Here is a 23055-nt window from a genome sequence, read left to right on the forward strand (position 1 = left end):
TCAATTTTGCCATGAACCTAAAACTGCTCTAAAACATAGTCTATTTTTTTAAAAAAATGGACCTTCATCACACACACAAACACACAAATCTAAAAGAAATGATAACATTTAAAAAGTTTTAAGCCAATAAAAAAATGAAATAAAGAAATTGAGAGAGATACACATTCATACTTAACTTTCGATAATTTAAAAGGCCAATTTGGAGAGGTGAAATGGAAACACAAATCAGTTAATTTTCATATTGGTTAGCAGCTTTAGTAAAAATATGGGATTAAAAAAAGATGCTGAAATCAAGTCATAAAATGAGGTTTGAGTGTACTGTATTCAGGCAATTATTGCTGTTTCAATGAGATCCCTAGTACATAACTGAGATTTACCCAAAGACCAGTACAAAGTTATCAATAACTAATCAAGATCCAAAATAAATGTGCGTGGTTTCAAGATACCAGCTCACTTATTTATTTTTATTTTATTTTAAACTTTTTATTTCATATTATAGTTGATTATCAATGTTCTGTTAGTTTCAAATACATAGCAAAGTGATTCAGTTATACATATAAATGTATCTATTCTTTTTCAGTGTCTAACTAGGTTGTTACAGAATATTGAGCAGGGTTCTCTATGCTATGCAGTAGGTTCTTGTTGCTTATTCAATTTAAATATACATGCTCATTTATTTTAGGTGAGTTTATTAGTTGTTGACTATATATTAATATTATGTCTTCTATTTTAATCTGGCTATAATTTAAAAGTTACTGTTAGGAGGAAAATACCTTCTTTATAATAGCAAAGTAAAATGAAATAATCCATTTATATGAATAATCTCAAATTTAAGAAGAACAGAAGGCTAAGTATTTTGGAAGACTTTTCTGAACACTAGAGATCCTTCTAGGAAGATTTTAGAAAATTTTCCCTACCCTCTATGGGAAAATTTCATGAAAGTGCTATTAAGACACTCATTCTCCCATCTCTACTAATAGAAATTTAACTTAATGGCATACCTCTTCCTCTTGGAGGGTGTTTTCATCAGAAATGCATTCATCTAAATTAATCTCAAATTTTACCCCTCTCTAAAAGAAAGCAAGAAAAAAAATCTTAGTTTTGCAATCCAATGAAAACCTTAAAATTACAACTCCCCATATGACATTACAGATACTTAAAACGATTAGTCTAACATCACAAAATAAGGCAATTCCATAAAATAGTAGGGGGTGAAATCCTGTAGGCAATCCAGATTACAAGGTGCAGAGCCCCAGCCAGATTTTTAATACGAAAAAGACAAAATGTTTATTACCTGAGCTTTATGTTTTTGTTCCAAACTTTTACTTCCCTTTATGTTCTGAGATTTAATTTGTTTTAAGTCTCTTTCAATATCCTGAAACTTAAGAGAAAAAATAAAATCTAGCATTTACTATTGATCAAACAATTATATTTTCACAATTGCTGAATTCACAGCAGGGTCTATTTACATTATTTGATTTCTTGAATGAATCTGATGGTTGACTTGAGAATAAAAGCATGCCTATTGCAAAAGAAAGTTAATGATAGTCCACTAAAAGCTTGGGCACAAGGTCCATTAACTTGAAATATTAATGCATTTAACACCAGCATTGCAACTCTATGTTGTGACAATATTTATCACTTCAGTCCTACATAGTTCATACAACCTAATCTAATTTAAGAATGTAATTTGGGGACTTCCCTGGTGGTACACTGGACAAGAATCTGCCCGCCAATGTAGGGGACATGGGTTCGATCCCTGGTCTGGAAAGATCCCACATGCCTTGCAGCAACTAAGCCCCAGTGCCACAACTGCTGAGACCCGTGGCCCAGAGCCTGTGCCCAGAGCCTGTGCCCAGAGTCTGTGCCCTGCAACAGGAGACGCCCCCGCAGTGAGAAGCCCGCCCACCTCAGCGAAAACTAGCTCCCGCTCACCGCAACTAGAGAAGGCACGCAAGCAGCAGTGAAGACTCAACGCAACTAAAAATAAATAAATACAATATTTAAAAAGAGTGTACTTTTGACTATAAGATCCTTCCCTTAAGAAGCTTATGATCTTAATCAGGGAAACAGAAAATCACACAGCTCATGATACTACAAAGGAAGGAGGGGAGGGTCTAAAAATTAATGGTCAATTTAAAGGAGGAAGAGAAGACTGTAAAAGTACTGACAAGAATTTCCAAAGAATGGCCAAGAGGTGAATTTTAGACCTTGAGTTTTCTTGGGGTTCAGTCCTGGGTCTTCTGACATTCTCTTCTGCCGGGAGCCAGCACACGAGCTCCTACCCATGACAAGGTCATAAGGGAGAAAACCTGACGGGCAAGGCGGATCAGGTTTTCAAGGATTTCGCAAAGGCTAGCTCACGGGATCCCACCCATGACAAGGTCATGGGGAGAAAGCCTGACGGGCAAGGCGGATCAGGTTTTCAGGGATTCCGAAAAGCTGCCCCCGGCGCTCACCTTAAAGATGGTATCTGTTCTTCCGATGCTTGCTTTAATAGATTACTCCCTACTTTCTGTAACATAGGCAGAAGGCCTTCCCAGATTTCTTTCCAAATAAGAATCAATTTAGAACTTTAATCTATAAGTTTTTTGGGTGGTAGTATTTTATGAGATTATTTAGGGTGAAAGGAGTGTTTTAATTTAAGCTCCTTTGCTGGTAGTTTGTTAGCCAAATGCATTTATGCCCTTGGTACTAATATGCATGATTGCTTATAATATTTTAATCATAAAATAGCATAAAGAACCTGATTATATAAAAGCCCTAATAGACATAGAGCATTTTTGAGGGGTGAAGGAGTTTTATTAGAAAATATAAGAAAAAATTATTATAAAAGTGGTTATTGGGTTAACGTTTGTTTTTGCTTTTAGTGTGCTAAGGCTGTGCTATGGAAACCATTGTTAATATAGTTACAGATTTAGAAAAAGAAGAGCTTAGCCCTAGTATTGTAACAATGAAATAGTTGTTAATTATTAGCCAGGAGTGCTAGGCAGAGGCTGCCTTATTAGAGCCGCAGAGTCTGTATGGGGTAAAACTTTTAGATAAATTTAACTGACAACTTTTGCAGAAGAACTGATGTTGGTATTAACAGGGTCATATTTTTATTATGTCGTGACACGCTGTACTGTTGCCCTATGAGACTGTAACTCTTCTGTTAAGGTCACCACAGAAACAGAAAACAGGTTTACATTCACCTGACTTACATAAAATGTTAATAAGCCCTAAGGCCAAAAGATAATGTGTAAAGATTTATTATAGAAACGAAATGCAGAAAGCATCTTGTTCTTCCTTAAGGACAAACTGATGTAATGTAAACTAACCCTGTATAGACATGAGTGAGCATCTTGTATCCTGGATACATTCTGAGTGAGGGTATATAAACTGTTGTCAAAAAATAAAAGACTTGGCCCTATCAAGGCTGGTCTCATATGTCTTCTATCTCTCGACGACACCGTTCATCCTGAGGGTACCCCCTGGAACCTGCCAAGGCTGGACCCCGGCACTCTTCCTCAATACATGAGTGGTAGTGGTGGTGGTTTAGTCACAAAGTCGTGTCCGACTCTTTGCGACCCCATGGACTATAGCCCGCCAGGCTCCTCTGTCCATGGGATTATCCAGGCAAGAATACAGGAGTGGGTTGCCATTTTCCTCTCCACAATACACGGGGGTCTCAGTAATTTCCAGGAATTTAAATGCGATCTTTATGCAATGACTCTTAAACATGTCTTTTCAGGTTTGATCTTTCCTCCCCTCTGAGCTTCAGACTCACACATTCAGCTGCCTACTTGGTACCATCCTCACCTTAACATTCACCCCACAATTTCATATCAAGCGCCCACCGCAAACCAGACACTGCCCTGCACAATGGGATGGTGCAGAACGTGAACGTCCCTACTGACACACAGCTTACATTTTACTGGAGTAAAATAGGTAAATGAGTCAGCAAAGCAATGATGTCATTTCAGAAGGTGTTAAGTGCTATAAAGAAAAGAAGATTAGAGTAATAGCCTAGAAAATGAGTAGAGGAGGACAGTAAGTCAGGAAAAGTCTACCTGGCATTTGACTGAAGCCCTGGAATGGTGCTGGACCCTGGCTAAGGATGGTCTGTGGAAAGCGTGTTCCAGGTGGAGGGAACAGCAGGGCAGAGACCTGAAGCAGGGATGTGGTCTCTCAGATCGTCCTGACTCCACATGTCCAAAGCGGAGCTCCTGAGGGCCCACCCCCCGACATACAAGCTTGCTCACCACTCTTCCACATCTTGGTAAAATGTACTATTTCTTTCAAGCCAGAAACTTATGAGTCTCCATGTGTTTATATATATATATACACACACACACACATAATGTTTAATATATATTTATAAATATAAATATAAACTTTTATATATATATATATATATATTCCCCTGGAGAAAGGAATAGCAACCCACTCCAGTATTCCTGCCTGGAGAATCCCCATGGACAGAGGAGCCTGGCGGGCTACAGTCCATGGGGTTGCAAAGAGTTGGACACAACTGAGCGACTAACACATACCTACACATAGATGTTAATTACTGCCTCTTCTGTGGACCACACCCTTTGTATGTACTTCACATCTATCAGTTCGAATTGTTATTGGTTAGTTGCCCTGCAACCCTGGGAAAGGTGTTTTCCTGCTTTGAAATATTACACGCTCTGAAATAGGACTCTGACTTCTGTTATCTTACTTACATTTGTGAGGTTGGCTGTCTGATCTGACTGTGTAGTCTAATTGTCTCAATTGCATGAGAAGTGTCATATTGCTTTGTTTCCCTTTGTACGTGCATGCTAAGTCATTTCAGTCATGTTCGACTCCTCCAAGGGATCTTCCCGACCCAAGGATCAAACTGGTGTCAAACACGTTAGACCCCGAAGCTCCATTCACCCAACTGGGTAGAAAATTCAACCTCAGTCCACTTTAGAGCTCTGGGCACTGCCTCTTGTGAAGGTCCCTGGGTTTTCACAAAAAGAAACACTCAGGGAGGCTGTTCAGCCTTCACTTCACTCAACGTGGCTTCCTCTCACCTGCCCTCAATCAAGCCCTTGGGGCACCTCATTGAAGATGAAGGGGAAAGACCTCCCAGAGGAAAAAAGAAAAGTCCTTTGTGAGCCATTTGATCATTCAGCTCTGCCTAGTTCCTTATTAATGCCAAAAAGGTAAGTTTGAAGATAAACTGACTGTCAGATTCACTGAGAGATGTCTTTGAGACTCAGATTCAAACACCATCGGACAACAGAAATTTCTCCCACTCTGGAAGCAGCTCTCAAACTTGGTTGCACGAACTCACCAGTTAGCTCTTGATGACAAGATGCCTGGGTCCCACCACAGACCATTTGGGATGGGGCCCAGGTGTTTTCATTTTTTTTTTTTTTTGATCGCTCTGTTTTTTGAGTTTTTTGTGGAGTGGCACCCCATGCAACATGCCAGATCTTAGTTCCCCAACCAGGGATGGAACCCGTGCTGCCGCATTGGAGTCTTAACAACTGGACCACCAGAGAGGGTCCTGAGTGAGTTTTTTAAACTTTCCCACGTGGTCCTACTGCGCAAGGAGGGATGGGAACACCAGGCTGGCGCAGACTCACTGGGAAACGCAGCATCTCTAACAATAACCATCACCTGCACATGTGCTTCTTCCTCAGGTGCTTCATGGGGAATGGGCAGGCCACTCTTCTTCACCAAGTAGGTCTTCCAGCTCATTTTTGAGTCCTCCTTCAACATAAATTATACACAATCAACAAGGTTGGTTCTGCGTCAGTTCTGAAGGCCACTTGCTGACCCTCGGTTGCTAAACCTGAATGGGGTCTTGTGAAGACACTGGCCTAGGGAGGATCCGGGGGTGTGGTTGGAAAGAAACCCCTTATGGCCTCTGTCCTCTATGGCCGCCTTCGGTTTCCCCCCAGGGCTTCTTTCCTGGCCTCTCTAGAAAAGTCTGCTGTCTATCTTTCCCACACGCAGGCTTGCCATCCCAGACCTGCCTTAAAAAACAGGGCTGAGGATAACACGAGGCTCTCCACCATTAACCAAACCACTGCTCTGGGCTTCCCAGGTGGCGCTAGTGGTAAAGAACCCGCCTGCCACTGCAGGTAGAGGTAAGAGATGGGGGTTCGATCCCTGGGTTGGGAAGATCCCCTGGAGGAGGGCATGGCAACCCACTCCAGTATTCTTGCCCAGAGAATCCCATGGACAAGAGCCTGGAGGGCTACCGTCCATGGGCTCGCAAACAGTCAGACACGACTGAATGACTTAGCACACATGCACTGCTCTGGTGATAAGCATGTCCAGCCTGCCCCTCCCACGGCACCCAGGCCTGCAGCTTTGTGTGGTTCTTTCAGATGCCTTCCTCCTTAGCTCTGCCTCTCCAAACTCCACTCTGCTTCTCAGACCCAGTTTGGGCCCCATCTCTCTTATTCCAGAAAATTCCTCCACCTGCTCATCCTGCTCCTGTTTACTCCCATGCACTCACAGGGCTTAATCAGATTCAGTCTTATTCCATCACTGCTTCACACGTGCATGTCTTATCTTTCCAACTATTTATGGGTAGAAGTGTCTATGCTAGAAAGGGTACAGGTTTTAGAATCAGTTGCGTGTTTGTGTGTTGTGTGTGTTAGTCACTCAGTCGTGTCCTGCATTGCAGGTGGATTCTCTACCATCTGAGCCATCAGGGGGCGTTATATAGTCTGCCTTGTAATATCTAAGTGACTTGAATTTCTCCGTCATGGAAAGTAAAGAAGATGTGGATATCAAAGCTCTAGTTCAGAGCCCAGTACATACCACTGAATTGTACCTCTGCTCATTTCACCTGGAGAAGGAAATGGCAACCCACTCCAGTATTCTTGCCTGGAAAATCCCATGAACGGAGGAGCCTTGTAGGCTGCAGTTCATGGGATGGCTATGAGTCAGACACGACTGAGCGACTTCACTTTCACTTTTTTTACTTTCATTTCACCTATATTCATTTATCTATATGCCCTCAGAGATGGGGAGAGGGAAAGATCAATTTCAGCAGTATGGGCAGTTCTACACAATGAGTGTGTAGTTCAAGTATGCGTGAGACAGGCTGTGTCCTCAATGGGACTCGGTACCCCCTGGCCTCTCATAGGAGGAGCATTCCAGGGTCCCAAGGATGTTTCTAGTGTTTAAAAATTCATGTGTTTTTCACGCAATGTGGTCTCCAGACACAGGCCAGCCATCTCATCTGGAGTTCTACTGAAAAAGCAACCACCTAAGAAATAGAAGAATGAACCTCCAATGTGTCTCCTTCAAAGGATATTTCAAAAATCATCTCAACTGTACTCAAATGTTGCCTTATGTAGACTACCCCAGCATATGAGACTATTGCAGTGTGTGTGTGTGTGTGTGTGTGTGCACTCAGTCGTGTCTGACTCTGCAACTCCATGGACTGTAGCCCATCAGGCTCCTCTGTCCATGGGATTCTCCAGGCAAGAATACTGGAGTGGATTGCCATTTCCTCCTCCAGAGGATCTTCCCAACCCAGGAATCAAATCCACATCTCCTGCGTCTACAGAATTGGCAGGTGGATTCTTTACCACTGAGCCACCTGGGATTCCGATGTAGCTAAATTCAGTAAATACTCGTTGATTTTCCTACTTCACAGGCATGAACTCACTTCCTGTATCTAATCCAGTTCTGGAATAAAGTACCTGCTTGGTCAATACTTATTGACTGACTCACCGGGAACACGATCAACCATATTTAATAACAGGCACTCTTTACTGAGACTCTCAGCCCCATCACCTTGTGTAGCCTCAAGTAAACCATAATAAAGTGGGGCTTCCATTACATCTGACAGTTTTCCTATTTAAAAAAAAGTTTGCATGATAAAGCTTATCTTTTTGATGAGAAGATCATTACTCCCACGGGCCACAGCTAATCAGCCTGTACTCTAGAGTCTGGGAACTGCACCTACCAAGTCCACACACACAGCTACTGAAGCCCACACGCCCTAGAGTCGGAGCTCTGCAGGGAAGCCGGAGCGCTGTAATGACGAGGAGCCCCTGCTCGCCGCAACTAGGAAAAACCCACACAGCAACAAAGACCCAGCACGGTCAAAAATAGTTAAATAACTAAAATTAGTTTTTAAAAAAGATCATTACTGCTAACATCTGCTCGGTTTAGTTAGCTCTGAATCAATAGAGCAACACTTCACTTCCATTTTTTAAACATTTTTTTTAATGTGGGCCATTTTTAAAGTCTTTATTGAAATCATTACAATATTGTTTCTGTTTTATGCTTTGGTTTTCTGGCCATGAGGCATGTGGGATCTAAGTTCCCCGACCAGGGATCGAACCCACACCCCCTGCCTTGGAAAGAAAAGTCTTAACCACTGGACCGCCAGGGCAGTCCCTCAACATTTCCTTTAGAAGAATGAAATTACCTACCTCCAGTTCACACCCCATCTTCTTTCTAATTTCCTTCATGTCATGGTGATACTGTTGGCGTATTTCCTCTAACTGCTTCCAATATTCCTGGAAAGCAATCCCAATTCCGAAATGTTAAATGTTTGCGAACAACTTGACAGAATACTCTCTAGACAGCCTATGATTTTATTTTTATCTTATTTTTTATTTTTGGCCATGCCTCACAGCACGTGGGATCTTAGTTCCCCGATCATGATCAAACCCACACCCCCTGCATTGGAAGCATGGAGTGTTAACCACTGGACAGCCAGGGAAATCCCCAAGACAGCCTATGATTTTAGAAATGTGTGAAATGTAGTAAGGGAAAAGTCGGTGCTCCCAAAAATGATAATCTGCCTTATACTTTGCCTGTGGTACTTCCAGCAGTGAGGATAAGGTCTCTTGGAACAATCTCTTTTGCATATATAACCCCAAATGTGTTACTGACATACAATTACTCTACATATAATCCTGTGATAGGCTGAGTTTTGTCCCCTCAAAGAGATACTAAGCCCCAGGACCTCAGAATGAGATCATATTTGGAGACAGTGTCATTGCAGAGGTGAAGAGTTAAGCTAAGATGTGGTCACAACTGGGGCAGAGTGGGTCCCTAATGCATACAGCTGCTGTCCTGTTAAGATGGCCAGGGACTTCTCTGGCAGTCCAACAGTCTAACACTGTGCATTTCTAATGCACTCGGGTTTGACCCCTGGCCAGGGAACTAAGGGCCCCGCACCACATGGTGTGGCCAAAAAATAAAAAATAATAATAAGTAATATTTTTTTAAAAAGCAGCAGACTCCTTTTAAAAAAAGAAGACGAAGACGGCCACACGAGGAGGATGCCAAGTCCAGTGGCAGAGACTGAGTTGCGTCACTGCAAGTGAGGCTATCTGAGCATCACGGACCAACTACCTGAAGCCAGCAAAAGGCAAAGACAGACTCCCCTCCAGGGTTCAGAGGGAGCATGGCCCTGCTGACATCTTGACTTTGGACTTCAAGCCTCAAAAACTGTGAGACAGTAAATTTCTGTTGCTTCAAACTGCCCAGAGTGTTGTAAAGCAGCCCGAGGGAACTAATACAAATTCCAAAAATGTTCAGGATGGACAGTTACTTGATCAGTCCGAGGTAAAGAGCCTTATGAACTCAGCTACACTGCATTCTCTGAGAAGGGGAAATACACGTCTCTGTCTCCCAGGCCCTCAGCGCGGTGCTTCACACCGTGCATCCAGCAAGGGTTTGTGCAGTGAGTTCTCTCGGGTGCCCCACAGATGCTAAAAACAATAATGCCCTGCGTGTGTGCATGCTAAGCTGATTCAGTCGTGCGACCCTATGCACTGTAGCCCACCAGGCTCCTCTGTCCATGGGATTTTCCAGGCAAGAATATTAATATCAGAGTGGGTTGCGGTGCCCTCCTCAAAGCAACACGGTATTACGGTACAAAAGACAATGAGAGAAATACAGCGGTAGCCCTTGGAAGCAGACAGTTTCTAACCTGTTCCTTCATTTCATTTCTCCTGAACTGCAGCTCCCAGAATCTAGGTCCTTCCCCATCACTTCTCAGCTTTTGTCTCTGGTTGTAATTTGGCTCAGCAGAAGACGGACGAAGACCCTATTATTAGAACAAAGTAGTTTACCAAGTGTATTTGCATGCTGAAAACATGACTTGACCTGTACCTCATCCTTTAAGCAATAATTATATTATCAATCTCACTATTTGCTAATAATTATATTGAGTTTTTTTTATAGTGAGCAGAATTTTCTTAGATTAAGCATGAAACTTTTAAAAAAGTAAATGAATACAACCATTGGTATTGTTTAGTCTAAGCAATCAATATTTTATGCTACCATGTAAGACACCTAGATTCATTTTCTGAACTGGGAAACTGTACTTGTGGAATCAAATATCCATAAAAGTTCAGCAACCCTTGGAGCTTGGGATTAGGTAGGGGAAGAGAACTAAAGCTTTTGAGCAGCTCAAAATAAGAGCAATACAAATAGGATGTATATCCAATTTCACTCAGCCCCAGAATTTTGACACTATACTTAAGGGTAAAGTTTAACTTTCATTTCAAATAAAATATGATAATCTAGAATGTGTAGAATTCAAATAAACTAGAATCAAAGAAAAGCAGCACTGAAGGGGACCTTGAAGCCTATCTACAGCTTTTATAGAGAAAGATACTGAAGTTCAGAGAGGTTGCATGTTCTGCCTAACGTCACATAGCAAGTGATGGAGTCAGGGAAGGGACTAGGCTTCTCAGACCCTAACTGAAGCCTATTCCCAATATTCTTCTTTAGCTGTTAAAAACTAGTCTTAATCTTCTATGTGGAATGAACTTTGACTTAAGGAACCATGAATATTTGTGAACAGAGAAAGCGTTAGAAAATTTCTGATGGCCTCATATTTGGTTTTTACTTGCCAATTGCTTTTCCACTTTCAGCTTATATTGTTGAGCTTCACATTTCCTCTGAAGGTATTCAGCAAGCCTTAGGAAAGAGAAATGTTCAGCTTGAGTAGAAATTTTAGCTTGTTATAGGCAGCAATTTGACTAGTAGATTTTCAGCTTCATAATGAGATTCACAAATCACCTGTGACATTCTGAGTTCAAAGTGAAGAGTGAAAGTTGCTCAGTCATGTCCAACTCTTTGCAACCCCATAGACTACATAGCCATGGGATTCTCCAGCCAGAATACTGGAGTGGGTAACCTTGCCCTTCTCCAGGGGAATCTTCCTAACCCAGGGATGAAACCCAGGTGTCCCACATTACCAGAAAGAAGAAAGCAACACGAAAAATTTAAGAGGATGAATCTGTGCCTACAGTCAAATGGCAACATAATAAGATTAGTTACATCAAACTTGAGATAAAAAGTGTCAAGGGAACAGCGAATTAAGTATTTTAAATGAAGAGTCTGGAGATTCTTCCTGGATGTTTTAGGAGAATTTGGACAGACTTCAAAATAAATGCTGATATAGCGAGATATATCCAGAGGACGAAAGCTTAAGTTAGATTCTGACATACCATTGACCTGGAGGTGGGCTGTGGCTTTCTTCCTCATCATACCTCTCCTCAACTCTGCTATCTTTCTGAGGAACAAGGCGGTAATTTGGTCTGTGCGCTCTCTTCCTCAACAAGTCAAGTTGAGCATAAAAATGATCATAATGGCCACACACAGCAGCAAGTTTGGGCCTTTCTACCATTTTTACCTGAGGGATTAAAATGAAGAGAGTTTTTTTTTAAATACAGGATTAAAATCTATAATAACTGACTGCTTGATAGTGACCATAGCTAAGACAAGGCATAGAAGTTATCTTGTTGTTCTTGCTCTAGACTTGTTTTTCAGTAACCTTACAATCCCCAAATCCTAGAACTGAAAAGTGGTTTAGAAGCCAAAGTCCTGAGGCACCAGAGTTAATAATTTTGCTCAGGTGTGAATATGAGTCATGTATACTTCATGGCTGGTGTATCAGAAATACTTAGTGAGTATCTATCCAACCCAAGATATGAAACTAGACTGTGTTATTATTTCCTATTTTTCATAAACTTATTTGTTGTTGTTCATATACACAGGAAGAGCCCCTGGAGGAGGAAATGGCAACTCACTCCAGTATTCTTGCCTGGAGAATCCCATGGACAGAGGAGCCTGGCAGGCTACAGTCCTTGGAGTTGCAAAGAGTTGGACGTGACTGAGCACACACACAATATATATGTAAGATTAAATATGAAATTATAGATATTTGACCATCTTTAACTTACAAAAATGGCATATTCACGTAATCCTATTCAAATATTAAAGTAAATGTGTAAAATCTGGCTTATCAGTCTAAATACAAATTAAACATTTATTTTAATTTGAAAGTGTCAAGTCATTTTCTTAGTTTTATGATGTTTACCTATGTACAACCCAAAAGAAGGTACTACTATTTAGTTGAAAAATGGCTAGAAATACAGAAAAGTATTGGAAGGAAAAAACAGCTTCTTTAGGATTTTCTCTAAAATCCCAAATGGTAATAACAACATCCAAGATGGTTCCTGTGGAGACCTCCCATTTCACCACATTAGCAGAAGCTTTCTGAGGATTAAAGAACCAGCAAAATGTTCTCCTAATATCATCCTCCCAGAAATCTTTTAGATGTTTTTTCTTGTTTTTTTTTTTTTTTTGCCTCCTGCAGGTTTGCTACAGAGTATTCTAAATTACAGCATACTTTCAAAATTCTTTAATAAAATTCTATCAAATAAAGGGCAATAATTTAATAGTTTCAAAAATCTATCTGTACACCAACATATTTGCTAAAATGTTTAGATAGCAAGTAAACACTTAGGAAATGTACTTCAAATAGTCCTGTAATTATACCATGAGCCTTCTTTAAGAATATAATTCTTCAGTTAAAATACAACAGCCATTTTTATGTGCCAGAAGCATTTCACTAGCAAAAACTAAAAGATTCAACACTCTGATGAAATGGATTCAAATAACTGGCATAAAGAAACTCAGGGGAAAAAATCAATGATTTTATAATAAAAATTCCTCAATTACATACAACATTAGAATCAGGAGTATGAATGCGGAAAGTTTTCTGCTGCTATTCTACTCACTTGTCCTATATAGAAAAACCTTACTTATTTAAAGAAATTAAAAGAAATTGAATTACAAAAAAAACTAATACATACAATACTTATAAGAAAATACAGCATTGTTAAAAATATATATAATAACTAGAAGTTGTCCCATGAAGTACCACTTTAATGCTAATTACAGAATTTTATTGTAAGTACGAAACTCGTGAACCCTCACATCATGACCTCATACCTCATGAACTTGTGCAAGCAGTTCTATAGAACACACCATCTGCTGAAACAACAGGAATGGTTTAGCAAGACTTACAGATATGGGTGTCTGGGCTCCAGCTGGCGGTCTGCATTCATTTCTATGTAATACATCCTTCCTCTTATTTGGCACTGTTATCCTTGATCTTGGTAGGCACTTTTCCTGGAATCTCACTTTCTGTATTTTAGAATCTTATTTAACCAAAAGAAAACAACTTCATTTAAAAAAATTTTTTATACTTGTGAGAGTATAAGCATACGGAGCATTTCATAACACGCTAAGTTCACTGTAACCAGAAGCATTTATACTCACAAAGAGAAGGGCTGATGGAAAATGATTACGCATTTTCTTTGGACGGAGGAAATCATTCTTGCCAGGGTTCCTCTACACAGTTCTCTCTCTCTCTCTCTCTCTCTCTCTCCAGTCACTCAGTCGTGTCTGACTCTTGCGATCCCATGGACTGTAGCCCGCCAGGCCCCTCTGTCCATGTGATTCTCCAGGCAAGAACACTGGAGTGGGTTGCCATTTCCTTCTCCATACATAGTTCTAGTAATATTTAATTATTTAATCATCTACTATTTAAGAATTTAGGAGTTAATATTAACATTTACAGAAACAATGTGCATAACATAATGGCGTGTTTAGTAGTTCAATTATTAACTAAATTAATTACAAGTAATTAAATGTAGTCATCAGAGCTTGGGTTATCAGGCCACAGCGTTCAGGTTTCATTGTTGTTTGAAATGGATGAGTGGGTCTTCTAACATGTTTGTATTTATCACCTTCACCCATGTGTCCCTGTTTTCCCATCTGTCCTATATCAAAAATGTAGACAATACTTTCTTTCATGCTCTACTTATCTACTTTCTAAACATTCTCAATCTAGACCAATATATAATGATGTCAAATCAAATTAAACATAGCAGAATTACCCATTCACTTTCCCTTTATAAATTTCCTAAGTTTATAATAATTTCTCCATCACAGTGGGTAATATTTCCCTCTCACGGTTCTCCTCATCCTTGAAGCTGAGATATTTGGTTATGGCTAAAAATCCTGCCATTAAATTGAATGACTTAAATTGAAGAAAGTAGGGAAAACCACTACATCATTCAGGTATGACCTAAATCAAATCCCTTACCATTATACAGTAGAAGTGACAAATAGATTCAAGGGATTAGACCTGATAGACAGAGTGCCTGAAGAACTATGGACGGAGGTTCGTGACATTGTACAGGAGGCAGTGATCAAGACCATCCCCAAGAAAAAGAAATGCAAAAAGGCAAAATGGTTGTCTGAGGAGGCCTTACAAATAGCTGTGAAAAGAAGAGAAGCAAAAGGCAAAGGAGAAAAGGAAAGATACACCCATCTGAATGCAGAGTCCCAAAGAATAGCAAGGAGAGATAAGAAAGCCTTCCTCAGCGTTCAATACAAAACAGGGGAAAACAATAGAATGGGAAGGACTAGAGATCTCTTCAAGAAAATTAGAGATACCAAGGGAACTTTTCATGCAAAGATGAGCACAATAAAGGACAGAAATGGTATGGACCTAGCAGAAACAGAAGATATTAAGATGAGGTGGCAAGAATACACAGAAGAACTGTATGAAAAGGATCTTCATGACCCAGATAATCACAATGGTGTGATCACTCACCTAGAGCCAGACATCCTGGAATGTGAAGTTAAGTGGGCCTCAGGAAGCATCACTACGAACAAAGCTAGTGGAGGTGGTGGAATTCCAGCTGAGCTATTTCAAATCCTAAAAGATGATGCTGTGAATGTGCTGCATTCAATCTGCCAGAAAATTTGGAAAACTCAGCTGTGGCCACAGGACTGGAAAAGGTCAGTTTTCATTCCAATCCCAAAGAAAGGCAATGCCAAAGAATGTTCAAACTACCACACAATTGCATTCATCTCACATGCTAGCAAAGTAATGCTCAAAATTCTCCAAGCCAGGCTTCAGCAGTATGTGAACCGAGAACTTCCAGATGTTCAAGCTGGATTTAGAAAAGGCAGAGAAACCAGAGATCAAATTGCCAACATCCATTGGATCATCAAAAAAGCAACAGAGTTCCAGAAAAACATCTACTTCTGCTTTATTGACTATGCCAAAGCCTTTGACTGTGTGGATCACAGCAAACTGTGGAAAATTCTGAAAGAGATGGGGATACCAGACCACCTGACCTCCTGAGAAATCTGTATGCAGGTCAAGAAGCAACAGTTAGAACTGGACATGGAAAAACAGACTAGTTCCAAATCAGGAAAGGAGCACGTCAAGCCTGTATACTGTCACCCTGCTTATTTAACTTATATGCAGAGTACATCATGAGAAACGCTGGGCTGGATGAAGCACAAGCTGGAATCAAGATTTCCAGGAGAAATATCAAAAACCTCAGATATGCAAATGACTCCACCCTTATGGCAGAAAGTGAAGAAGAACTAAAGAACCTCTTGATGAAAGTGAAAGAGGAGAGTGAAAAAGTTGGCTTAAAGGTCAACATTCAGAAAACTAAGATCATGGCATCCGGTCCCTGCACTTCATGGCAAATAGATGGGGAAACAGTGGAAACAGTGACAGACTTTATTTTGGGGGGCTCCAAAATCACTGCAGATAGTGACTGCAGCCATGAAATTAAAAGACGCTTGCTCCTTAGAAGAAAAGTTATGACCAACCTAGACAGCAGAGACATTAATTTGCCAATAAAGGTCTGTATAGTCAAAGCTATGCCTTTTCCAATAGTCATGTATGGATGTGAGAGTTGGACTATAAAGAAAGCTGAGCGCTGAAGAATTGATGCTTTTGAACTGTGGTGTTGGAGAAGACTCTTGAGAGTCCCTTGGACTGCAAGGAGATTCAACCAGTCCATCCTAAAGGAAATCAGTCCTGAATATTCATTGGAAGAACTGATGCTGAAGCTGAAAATCCAATACTTTGGCCACCTGATGCAAAGAACTGACTCATTTGAAAAGACCCTGAAGCTGGGAAAGATTGAAGGTAGGAGGAGAAGGGGATGACAGAGGATGAGATGGTTGAATGGCATCACCGACTCAATGGACATAAGTTTGAGTAAACGCCTGGAGTTGGTGATGGACAGGGAGGCCTCGCATGCTGCAGCCTGGACTTGCAGAGTCAGTCACGACTGAGCAACTGAACTGAACGGAATTGAAAAATCCTGCTGTTCTTATTTCACAATATTAATTGAATTAGTAATTTTTCTCTTTAATGTCTGTCTCTCTTACACATACACACAAACATACATACAGTATTTCATCAGCTGATTCCTGACACTATCACTAAAGCAGCTCCCCTATTTCTCATTACCATAAGGTATCACCTGCTTTCTTTGGGGATCACATAGTAACAATTCTCCTACTGTTACCAATTAGGTCCAAGATCCTAACTTCAGCTCAAACCAGCCTCTGCAAGAGAACTCTTAATCTCCAGTCCATTCTCTCTAGTTCAAAAACATAAGCTTCATCCCATGATTCCGTGTCTGTCTGTGACCCTTCTCTGACTTGCTACCCCTTGCCTACACAAAAGTTAAGCTTGGGTCCTACCTCTTTGAGCATCTCTTTATCAGCAAATCCACTGCTTCATCAAGTTTTCCTGACTGATGAGAAGAGAGGAGAAGAATCCTCCAGGTCATGAATGAGCTAGATGTACAGGCACACCCACAGGTCACCACTCAACAAAAATTTTTCTCCTGTTTAGAGTGTTCGTGCATGCTAAGTCACTTCAGTCATGTCTGACTCTGCAACCCTGTGAGCTGTAGCCCACCAGGCTCCTCTGTCCATGGGATTCTCCAGGAAAGGATACTGGAGTGGGTTGCCCTGCCCTCCTCCAAGGGATCTCCCTGACCCAGAGATCAAACCTTCATAGGCCAATTTGGGCAGATTTTCTAGTTGCAGCTCATACGAGGCCTTGTAAAGGTAGACTAGAATTGTCTGGGTTTAATACAAAGATGTGTTGTAGGTCTCAGGCATTGAGAGTAATAAGAAATCATGCTATTGCTATAATAAATTCATCTCATGTCTCCTGCTTTGACAGACGGGTTCTTTACCACTAGCACCACCTGGGAAGCTCTGCTTATAGTGCTCCTATTTTTTAAATGTCCACATTCAATAAATCTGGAGGAATTTCCCTGCTAATGTTGTCAACCATATACTACAAATCACTATGTGAGACACACACAATAAATATCTTTTAATTGCACAGTTAAGTCCTTCTTACCAGGGGCCACCTTCCCAGCAGGTTGAGAAGCAGATGGTCTTGCTTTATGTAAGAGTGGGTGACTGAATTCTTCGTAAATGACCTAAAATATAACAGTGTATCAGGACTCACTAGCCAGAAATCTCTGTCAAAATGCAAACAGAATCACCTCCAAACTCACCTCGGGAGTCAAGTATTTGGCAATAAGATTCTCTAAAAAAGGCCTTTTCAAAATGGAATTGATGGATGGCCGATCTCGGGGAGATACTTCAAAGAGCTGGGATATTAAGAACTGTAGGTCACGGGAAAACCGTGGCGATATCGGAGGAACATGAGCTTGACAAATCTTCAGAACCAGCTGCTGTAAGTTGTTAGCCTCAAACTGAAAGGACAGGAATGGTGATACTAAATCAGAGAAAAATTCAGTGTGAATATTTAAAGGAATACCAAGAGGGACTTCCTTGGTAGTCCAATGGTTAAGAACCTGTCCTGCAATGCAGGGGACGTGGGTTTGATCCCTGGTCGGGGAACTAAGATTCCACATGCCACAGAGGGACTAAGCCTGTGTGGGGCAACTACTGAGCCCTCCTGCTACAGCTAGAGAGTCTGTGCAATGAAAGATCTTGCAAGCCACAACTTAAGACTTGACACAGTCAAATAAGTAAATAAATAAACATTAAAAATAAATAAATTTTAAAAAGAGGAGGGAGTGAAGTGAAAGTCGCTCAGTCTGTGTCTGACTCTCTGCAACCCCATGGACTGTAGCCCGCCAGGCTCCTGTGTCCATGGAACTCTCCAGGAAAGAACAGTGGAGTGGGTAGCCTTTCCCTTCTCCAGGGGATCTTCCCAACCCAGAGATTGAACCCATGTCTCCCGCATTGCAGGCAGATTCTTTACCAGCTGAGCCACAAGGGAAGCCCAAGAATACTGAAGTGGGTAGCCTATCCCTTCTCCAGCAGATCTTTCTGACCCAGGAATCAAACTGGGGTCTCCTGTACTGCAGGGGAATTTTTTTTTTTTATCAACTGAGCTATAAGACAAGGTATTTAAAATTTTTTTAATTTTTAAAAAGTAAAATAACTTACAGAAACAAAACAATGTTAAAAGCTTTCATTAAGAGTACCAAGGTCCACCCTGAATTTTTTCCATCAACATGTAGGCAGTTATTCAATGAGACATCATATTACTTAAAATAAGGGTTTTTTTAGTTTCTTTCTTATCAAAATGTTTACTCGTTCCCCAAAACTAGAAGGTATAGGAAATTATAAACAGGGAAAATACATACAATTCCACCACCCAGAGATATATTTTCTTCTAGTCATTTAAAAAATACTACTTATTTTACAAAGTTGAGATCGTATGATATGATATGAAATTTTATATCTTGCTTTTTTAAATGACAGAGGAGCCTGGGGTTGCAAAGAGTCAGACACAACTGAGTGACTAACACTTTTTTCATGCTCTATGTACTATTTTCCAACTTGGATTTTGTACTTAATAATGTAGCTTGGATATCATCCCACGTTGGAGCTATCATCCTTGTTAATATCTTGTTCATATAAGTTTTAACAATCTAATAAAACCAAACAAACTTTTTCTTTCAGAGGTTATTTTCATTTATATACTTTTCAATAATTCAAGATAATCTGATGATTAATATACTTACAGGATGTCTGAGTGTGCAGAGCTCATATAAGACACAGCCAAGAGACCAAATATCCCTGGGAAAGATAAGAGTTTATATGCCAAGAAATATTGATAATTCTCAATTTTAACCTTTATCCTTACAGTCAATTATATTTGTGTATCTTTACAATTTTATATAGGGTGGCCAGTTTTCACAAATGCTTTCAGTACATTATCAATTCTTACTAAGACTAGAGAAAAAAATTGTAGCTTGTCAGAGTCCCAGCAGAGAAAAGGTACACAAGCTTTGCTACAATCTGATGGCTCGATACTTACTTTAACTTCATGTGATGATGTCAAAGAAAATGTGTGCGTGTATGGAATTTTGAGCAATTTGGAGGAGGGAGGAAGAACTCAAATGTGGATTACCTGATTCAACAGGTAACATTTGGTTGATTTAGAAAGGAACGTTCTACTCGAGGCTATAGACAGAACCAAAGTTAGATTAAGTGATAAACAGAGTATCTGGTACTCAATGACCTTAAAATGTGCTAAAACTGGGCCTGTGCAGGTGTCCAATAAATGACCTTTGACCTCAGAGGGCCAAAAACAACCTCCCTCAGATCATGCTAAACATTTCCATTTTTGAACATGCATCCTATGAAGATGCATGAAACCCAGCTATGTCTGCACAGAACACCAGTTACCTCACCTCCAATCCCCTTTCCCCATGCCTAAAACAACCCTGCATTGCAGGCGGATTCTTCACCACTGAGCCACGGGGAAGGCCAGCCTAAGACCATGCTGCTTCTTCGTCCCATAAATATCTCAAATCCCTCGCCTTCAGGGAGGCAGATCTGAGACTTGTTCTCCAGTCTCCTCCTCTGGCTGCCTTGTGTATAAACCCTTTCTTCCTCTGCTGCAAACCTCAGTGTCTCAGCATTTGGCTTTCTGTGCATTACGTGAATTAACCCAGTTTGGTAACGATTTACTGCTAGGATCTTCCAGTTATTCAAAGCATCAAACCAACATATTTAAAAGTGGACTTAGATGCTTAAAAAGTAATGCAAGGCAACAAAACAATGCTGCTGAGCCAGGGGTCTCTCTTTGCAGCACTGAGTGCGCTCTGCTCTCGAAAGCCTGCCCTTCCACTCTGGCTACACTAGCTGCATTCCTGGTCAGTTTGAGGCCAAACTCCTTCTCTAGGTCAGAGGACATCTCCCAAAAATGCCCATTCTTCTACTATGTGGAGAAATGTTCACCACTCTTTAGGGCTTTGCTTTTCATTTATCTCTTTCAAAGTCAGTCAAACATCACTTGGGTACTTTTCTAAACACACAGACAATGAACGCCACAAAGGAACTTGGTCTTCCTGCAAAGCCAACTAGTTCAACTGGAAGACAGCTTTGAAAAGTGAAATGCTTTCCTTCTCCTTCCATGGAAGTAAAAACTATCTTGGCTTTATCTTTTATCACTGTGTATATTAATATTACGGCTGCCCTGGAGCTAATGGTAGAGAACCCACCTTCGAATGCAGGAGATGCGGGTTCGATCCCTGGGTCAGGAAGATCCCCTGGAGAAAGGAATGGCAACCCACTCCAGCATTCTTGCCTGGAGAATTTCATGGACAGAGAAGCCTGGCAGTCTACAGCCCACGGGGTCGCAAAGAGTCAACCATGACTGAGCGACAAACACTTTCACAAACTATATTAATATTACTCCTAAACAGTAGGCTCTAGTACCGCAAACGTCAAAGCTTGTTGATTTTAAAGCTGGAAGATGCCTTAACAATTTTAACAATTACCCAGCCAACACCCCCTTTGTTGAAGATAGGGGAACTGAGACCCACACAGATCGACTGACTTGGTCAAGTCGCTGACCAATTCAAGGTTAGGATTTCTGGTCCCTAAACCAGCGCTGTGTCACCAGACCTCACTGCCTTCCACCTGACCATCTACAACACTTTCCTGCAATAGCTAAACAGTGCTTAGAAAACATGAGAATCAAATACAAAGATGCTCATCACAGTGACCTCAATTTTCAATGTTATTCTTTCTATCACTTCTATCATCAAATGAAGAGACGTATCTCTTCTCTAAATAAATTTGAAAGCTTTAGGAAACACTGAAGTGGTCAGAGGCGGTCACAGCGATCCTCATTTCACAGGTGAAGAAAATGAAATTACAAATCACCATAAGAAAGAATCCATAAGATTTTACTGAAACTTTCAAACCAAAAGCCAGCAACTCACGTTTTATTGTTGTAGGGTTTATTCTGACAGATCTCTGGGGACAGGTAGTAAGGTGTTCCAACACAAGTTCTAGCAAGTTCCATGGTACTAGCAAAGTTATATTAAACAATAAAATAACAGTGTATTACTGAAGTAAGAAAAGGCTTAAGACATAACATACATGTAAGAAAAATATATAAAAAGTAACCCCAAATTTGATGTATTCATATATTAAAATAAAGCAAAACATATAGTATATTAATAATGTAGTAATAAAATTAATTGATTTTAAGCTTATAGTTCATTTCCCCAAAATCTACACAATAAAAAAAAATTTATGGCTTAAAGACTGCATGAAAAGGTATCATTGTTATTTTGCAAACTCTCACATGTAAAAATTTCCCTCATTCCAATGATGAAAGTAATGCAATCTCATGATTTAAAATTTGGAAAACAGAAAAGTGAATAAAGAAGAAAAAAATAACCAAGAATCTTACTACCCTCAAACAACTAGTGTTAAAATTCTGATATATTTCCTTCTTGTCTTTTTTTCCATGCATATTTTCCACATAGCTGTGATTCTATTGTATTTGAAATTCATAATTCCCTTTTTTAAAATTTAAAAATTTTAAATCTAATACAACAAAGTTTGTTCTCACATTATCAAAAAGTCTTCAAAATCATAAATGTCAGTGGCTATACAATATTCAGGTACATGACTGTGCCAAGTTTTATAAAATTTAACTATCTCTCAATTTTTAGGCATTTAAACTATTTCAAATTTCAAATTATTCCCTTAGAACAAATTCTCAGAACATTTAAAATCTCTTGGCATTTATTATCAACAAACTGTCTTTTGAAACAGTTGCATCAGTATACTCTCCTAAGCACGTGTTAATTTTCCTGTTTCACAAAATGCTCACTAACTTTACATACATTTCAGTCACATCTCATTTGATCAGCTTATATCACACTATACAGCATTGCCAACACCATTCTACTATGCCAAGATGTCTCTCAAATTTTAATCTCAACGTACCATCTGAATACTTTAATATACTTATATAAACAATTATCCAAAATTATTGAGAAACCAAGCTCTTAATACCCTCTTAATTCTTCATACCTAAAAATACGTATTTTGGCTTTTATGAACAGAAGGAAAAATGATTTTTAAAAGTACTTACTTGTTCAAGACCCTTGCAATACCAAAGTCCCCAAGCTTTGCAACCATTCCGTTCTTGCTAAGAAAAATGTTCTATAAATGGAGAAAAGGCTATGTTGTTGGAGATATTTCAAGAAAATAAAAGATCTATTCTTCTTGATTTTGTCTCTGAGCCGTTACCTGTGTTTTTATGTCCCTGTGTAAAACCTTCCTGTCGTGAATATGTTTCAGTCCTAGAGAAATCTGTACAAACCAGCTCAGAATCTGTAGAGGGAACATAAAACTAGTGAGCAGTCTGGTGATCACTGAAATATCTTCAATGATAGCATGCACGAAGAGAGAAACAATGTATTTGTGTGTGTGGTTACACGAATGAAGTGAAGAGATATACCATGATACCATACTATGTTCTCCTTACAGCTGGAAAAATGGAAGTGTGAAAAGGCGATCCAAACATGTTGGTATGAAAAGGAACACTGCACGCAGAAAAAGATAAACAGGGGACTTCCCTCGTGGTCCAGTGGCTAAGACTGTGCTCCCAAAATGCAGGGGGCTGAATTT

The 23055-nt window shown here is 40.1% G+C and overlaps 1 protein-coding gene across 2 annotated transcripts in view; it reads right to left on the minus strand.

Moving 5' to 3' along the window:
• The window catches only part of NEK5 (NIMA related kinase 5), a 53249-nt gene that overhangs the window by 15273 nt on the left and 14921 nt on the right, over nucleotides 1-23055 (minus strand). The window contains exons 4-17 of one of the 2 annotated variants that reach the window (XM_043477691.1): nucleotides 22675-22758; nucleotides 22517-22587; nucleotides 21351-21437; nucleotides 19140-19194; nucleotides 17655-17855; nucleotides 17495-17576; nucleotides 13321-13454; nucleotides 11457-11641; nucleotides 10857-10923; nucleotides 9929-10045; nucleotides 8418-8504; nucleotides 5635-5727; nucleotides 1295-1375; nucleotides 1002-1070 (exon numbers count right to left, since the gene is read on the minus strand). In XM_043477691.1, the coding sequence (XP_043333626.1) occupies nucleotides 1002-1070; nucleotides 1295-1375; nucleotides 5635-5727; nucleotides 8418-8504; nucleotides 9929-10045; nucleotides 10857-10923; nucleotides 11457-11641; nucleotides 13321-13454; nucleotides 17495-17576; nucleotides 17655-17855; nucleotides 19140-19194; nucleotides 21351-21437; nucleotides 22517-22587; nucleotides 22675-22758 (1413 nt within the window). Of the gene's footprint in view, nucleotides 1-1001; nucleotides 1071-1294; nucleotides 1382-5634; nucleotides 5728-8417; nucleotides 8505-9928; nucleotides 10046-10856; nucleotides 10924-11456; nucleotides 11642-13320; nucleotides 13455-17494; nucleotides 17577-17654; nucleotides 17856-19139; nucleotides 19195-21350; nucleotides 21438-22516; nucleotides 22588-22674; nucleotides 22759-23055 lie in introns of both variants that reach the window. The other variant, XM_043477690.1, reaches the window with a different exon arrangement.

Source organism: Cervus canadensis, chromosome 9 (genome assembly GCF_019320065.1).
Source record: "Cervus canadensis isolate Bull #8, Minnesota chromosome 9, ASM1932006v1, whole genome shotgun sequence".
Classification (NCBI taxonomy): Eukaryota; Metazoa; Chordata; class Mammalia; order Artiodactyla; family Cervidae; genus Cervus; species Cervus canadensis.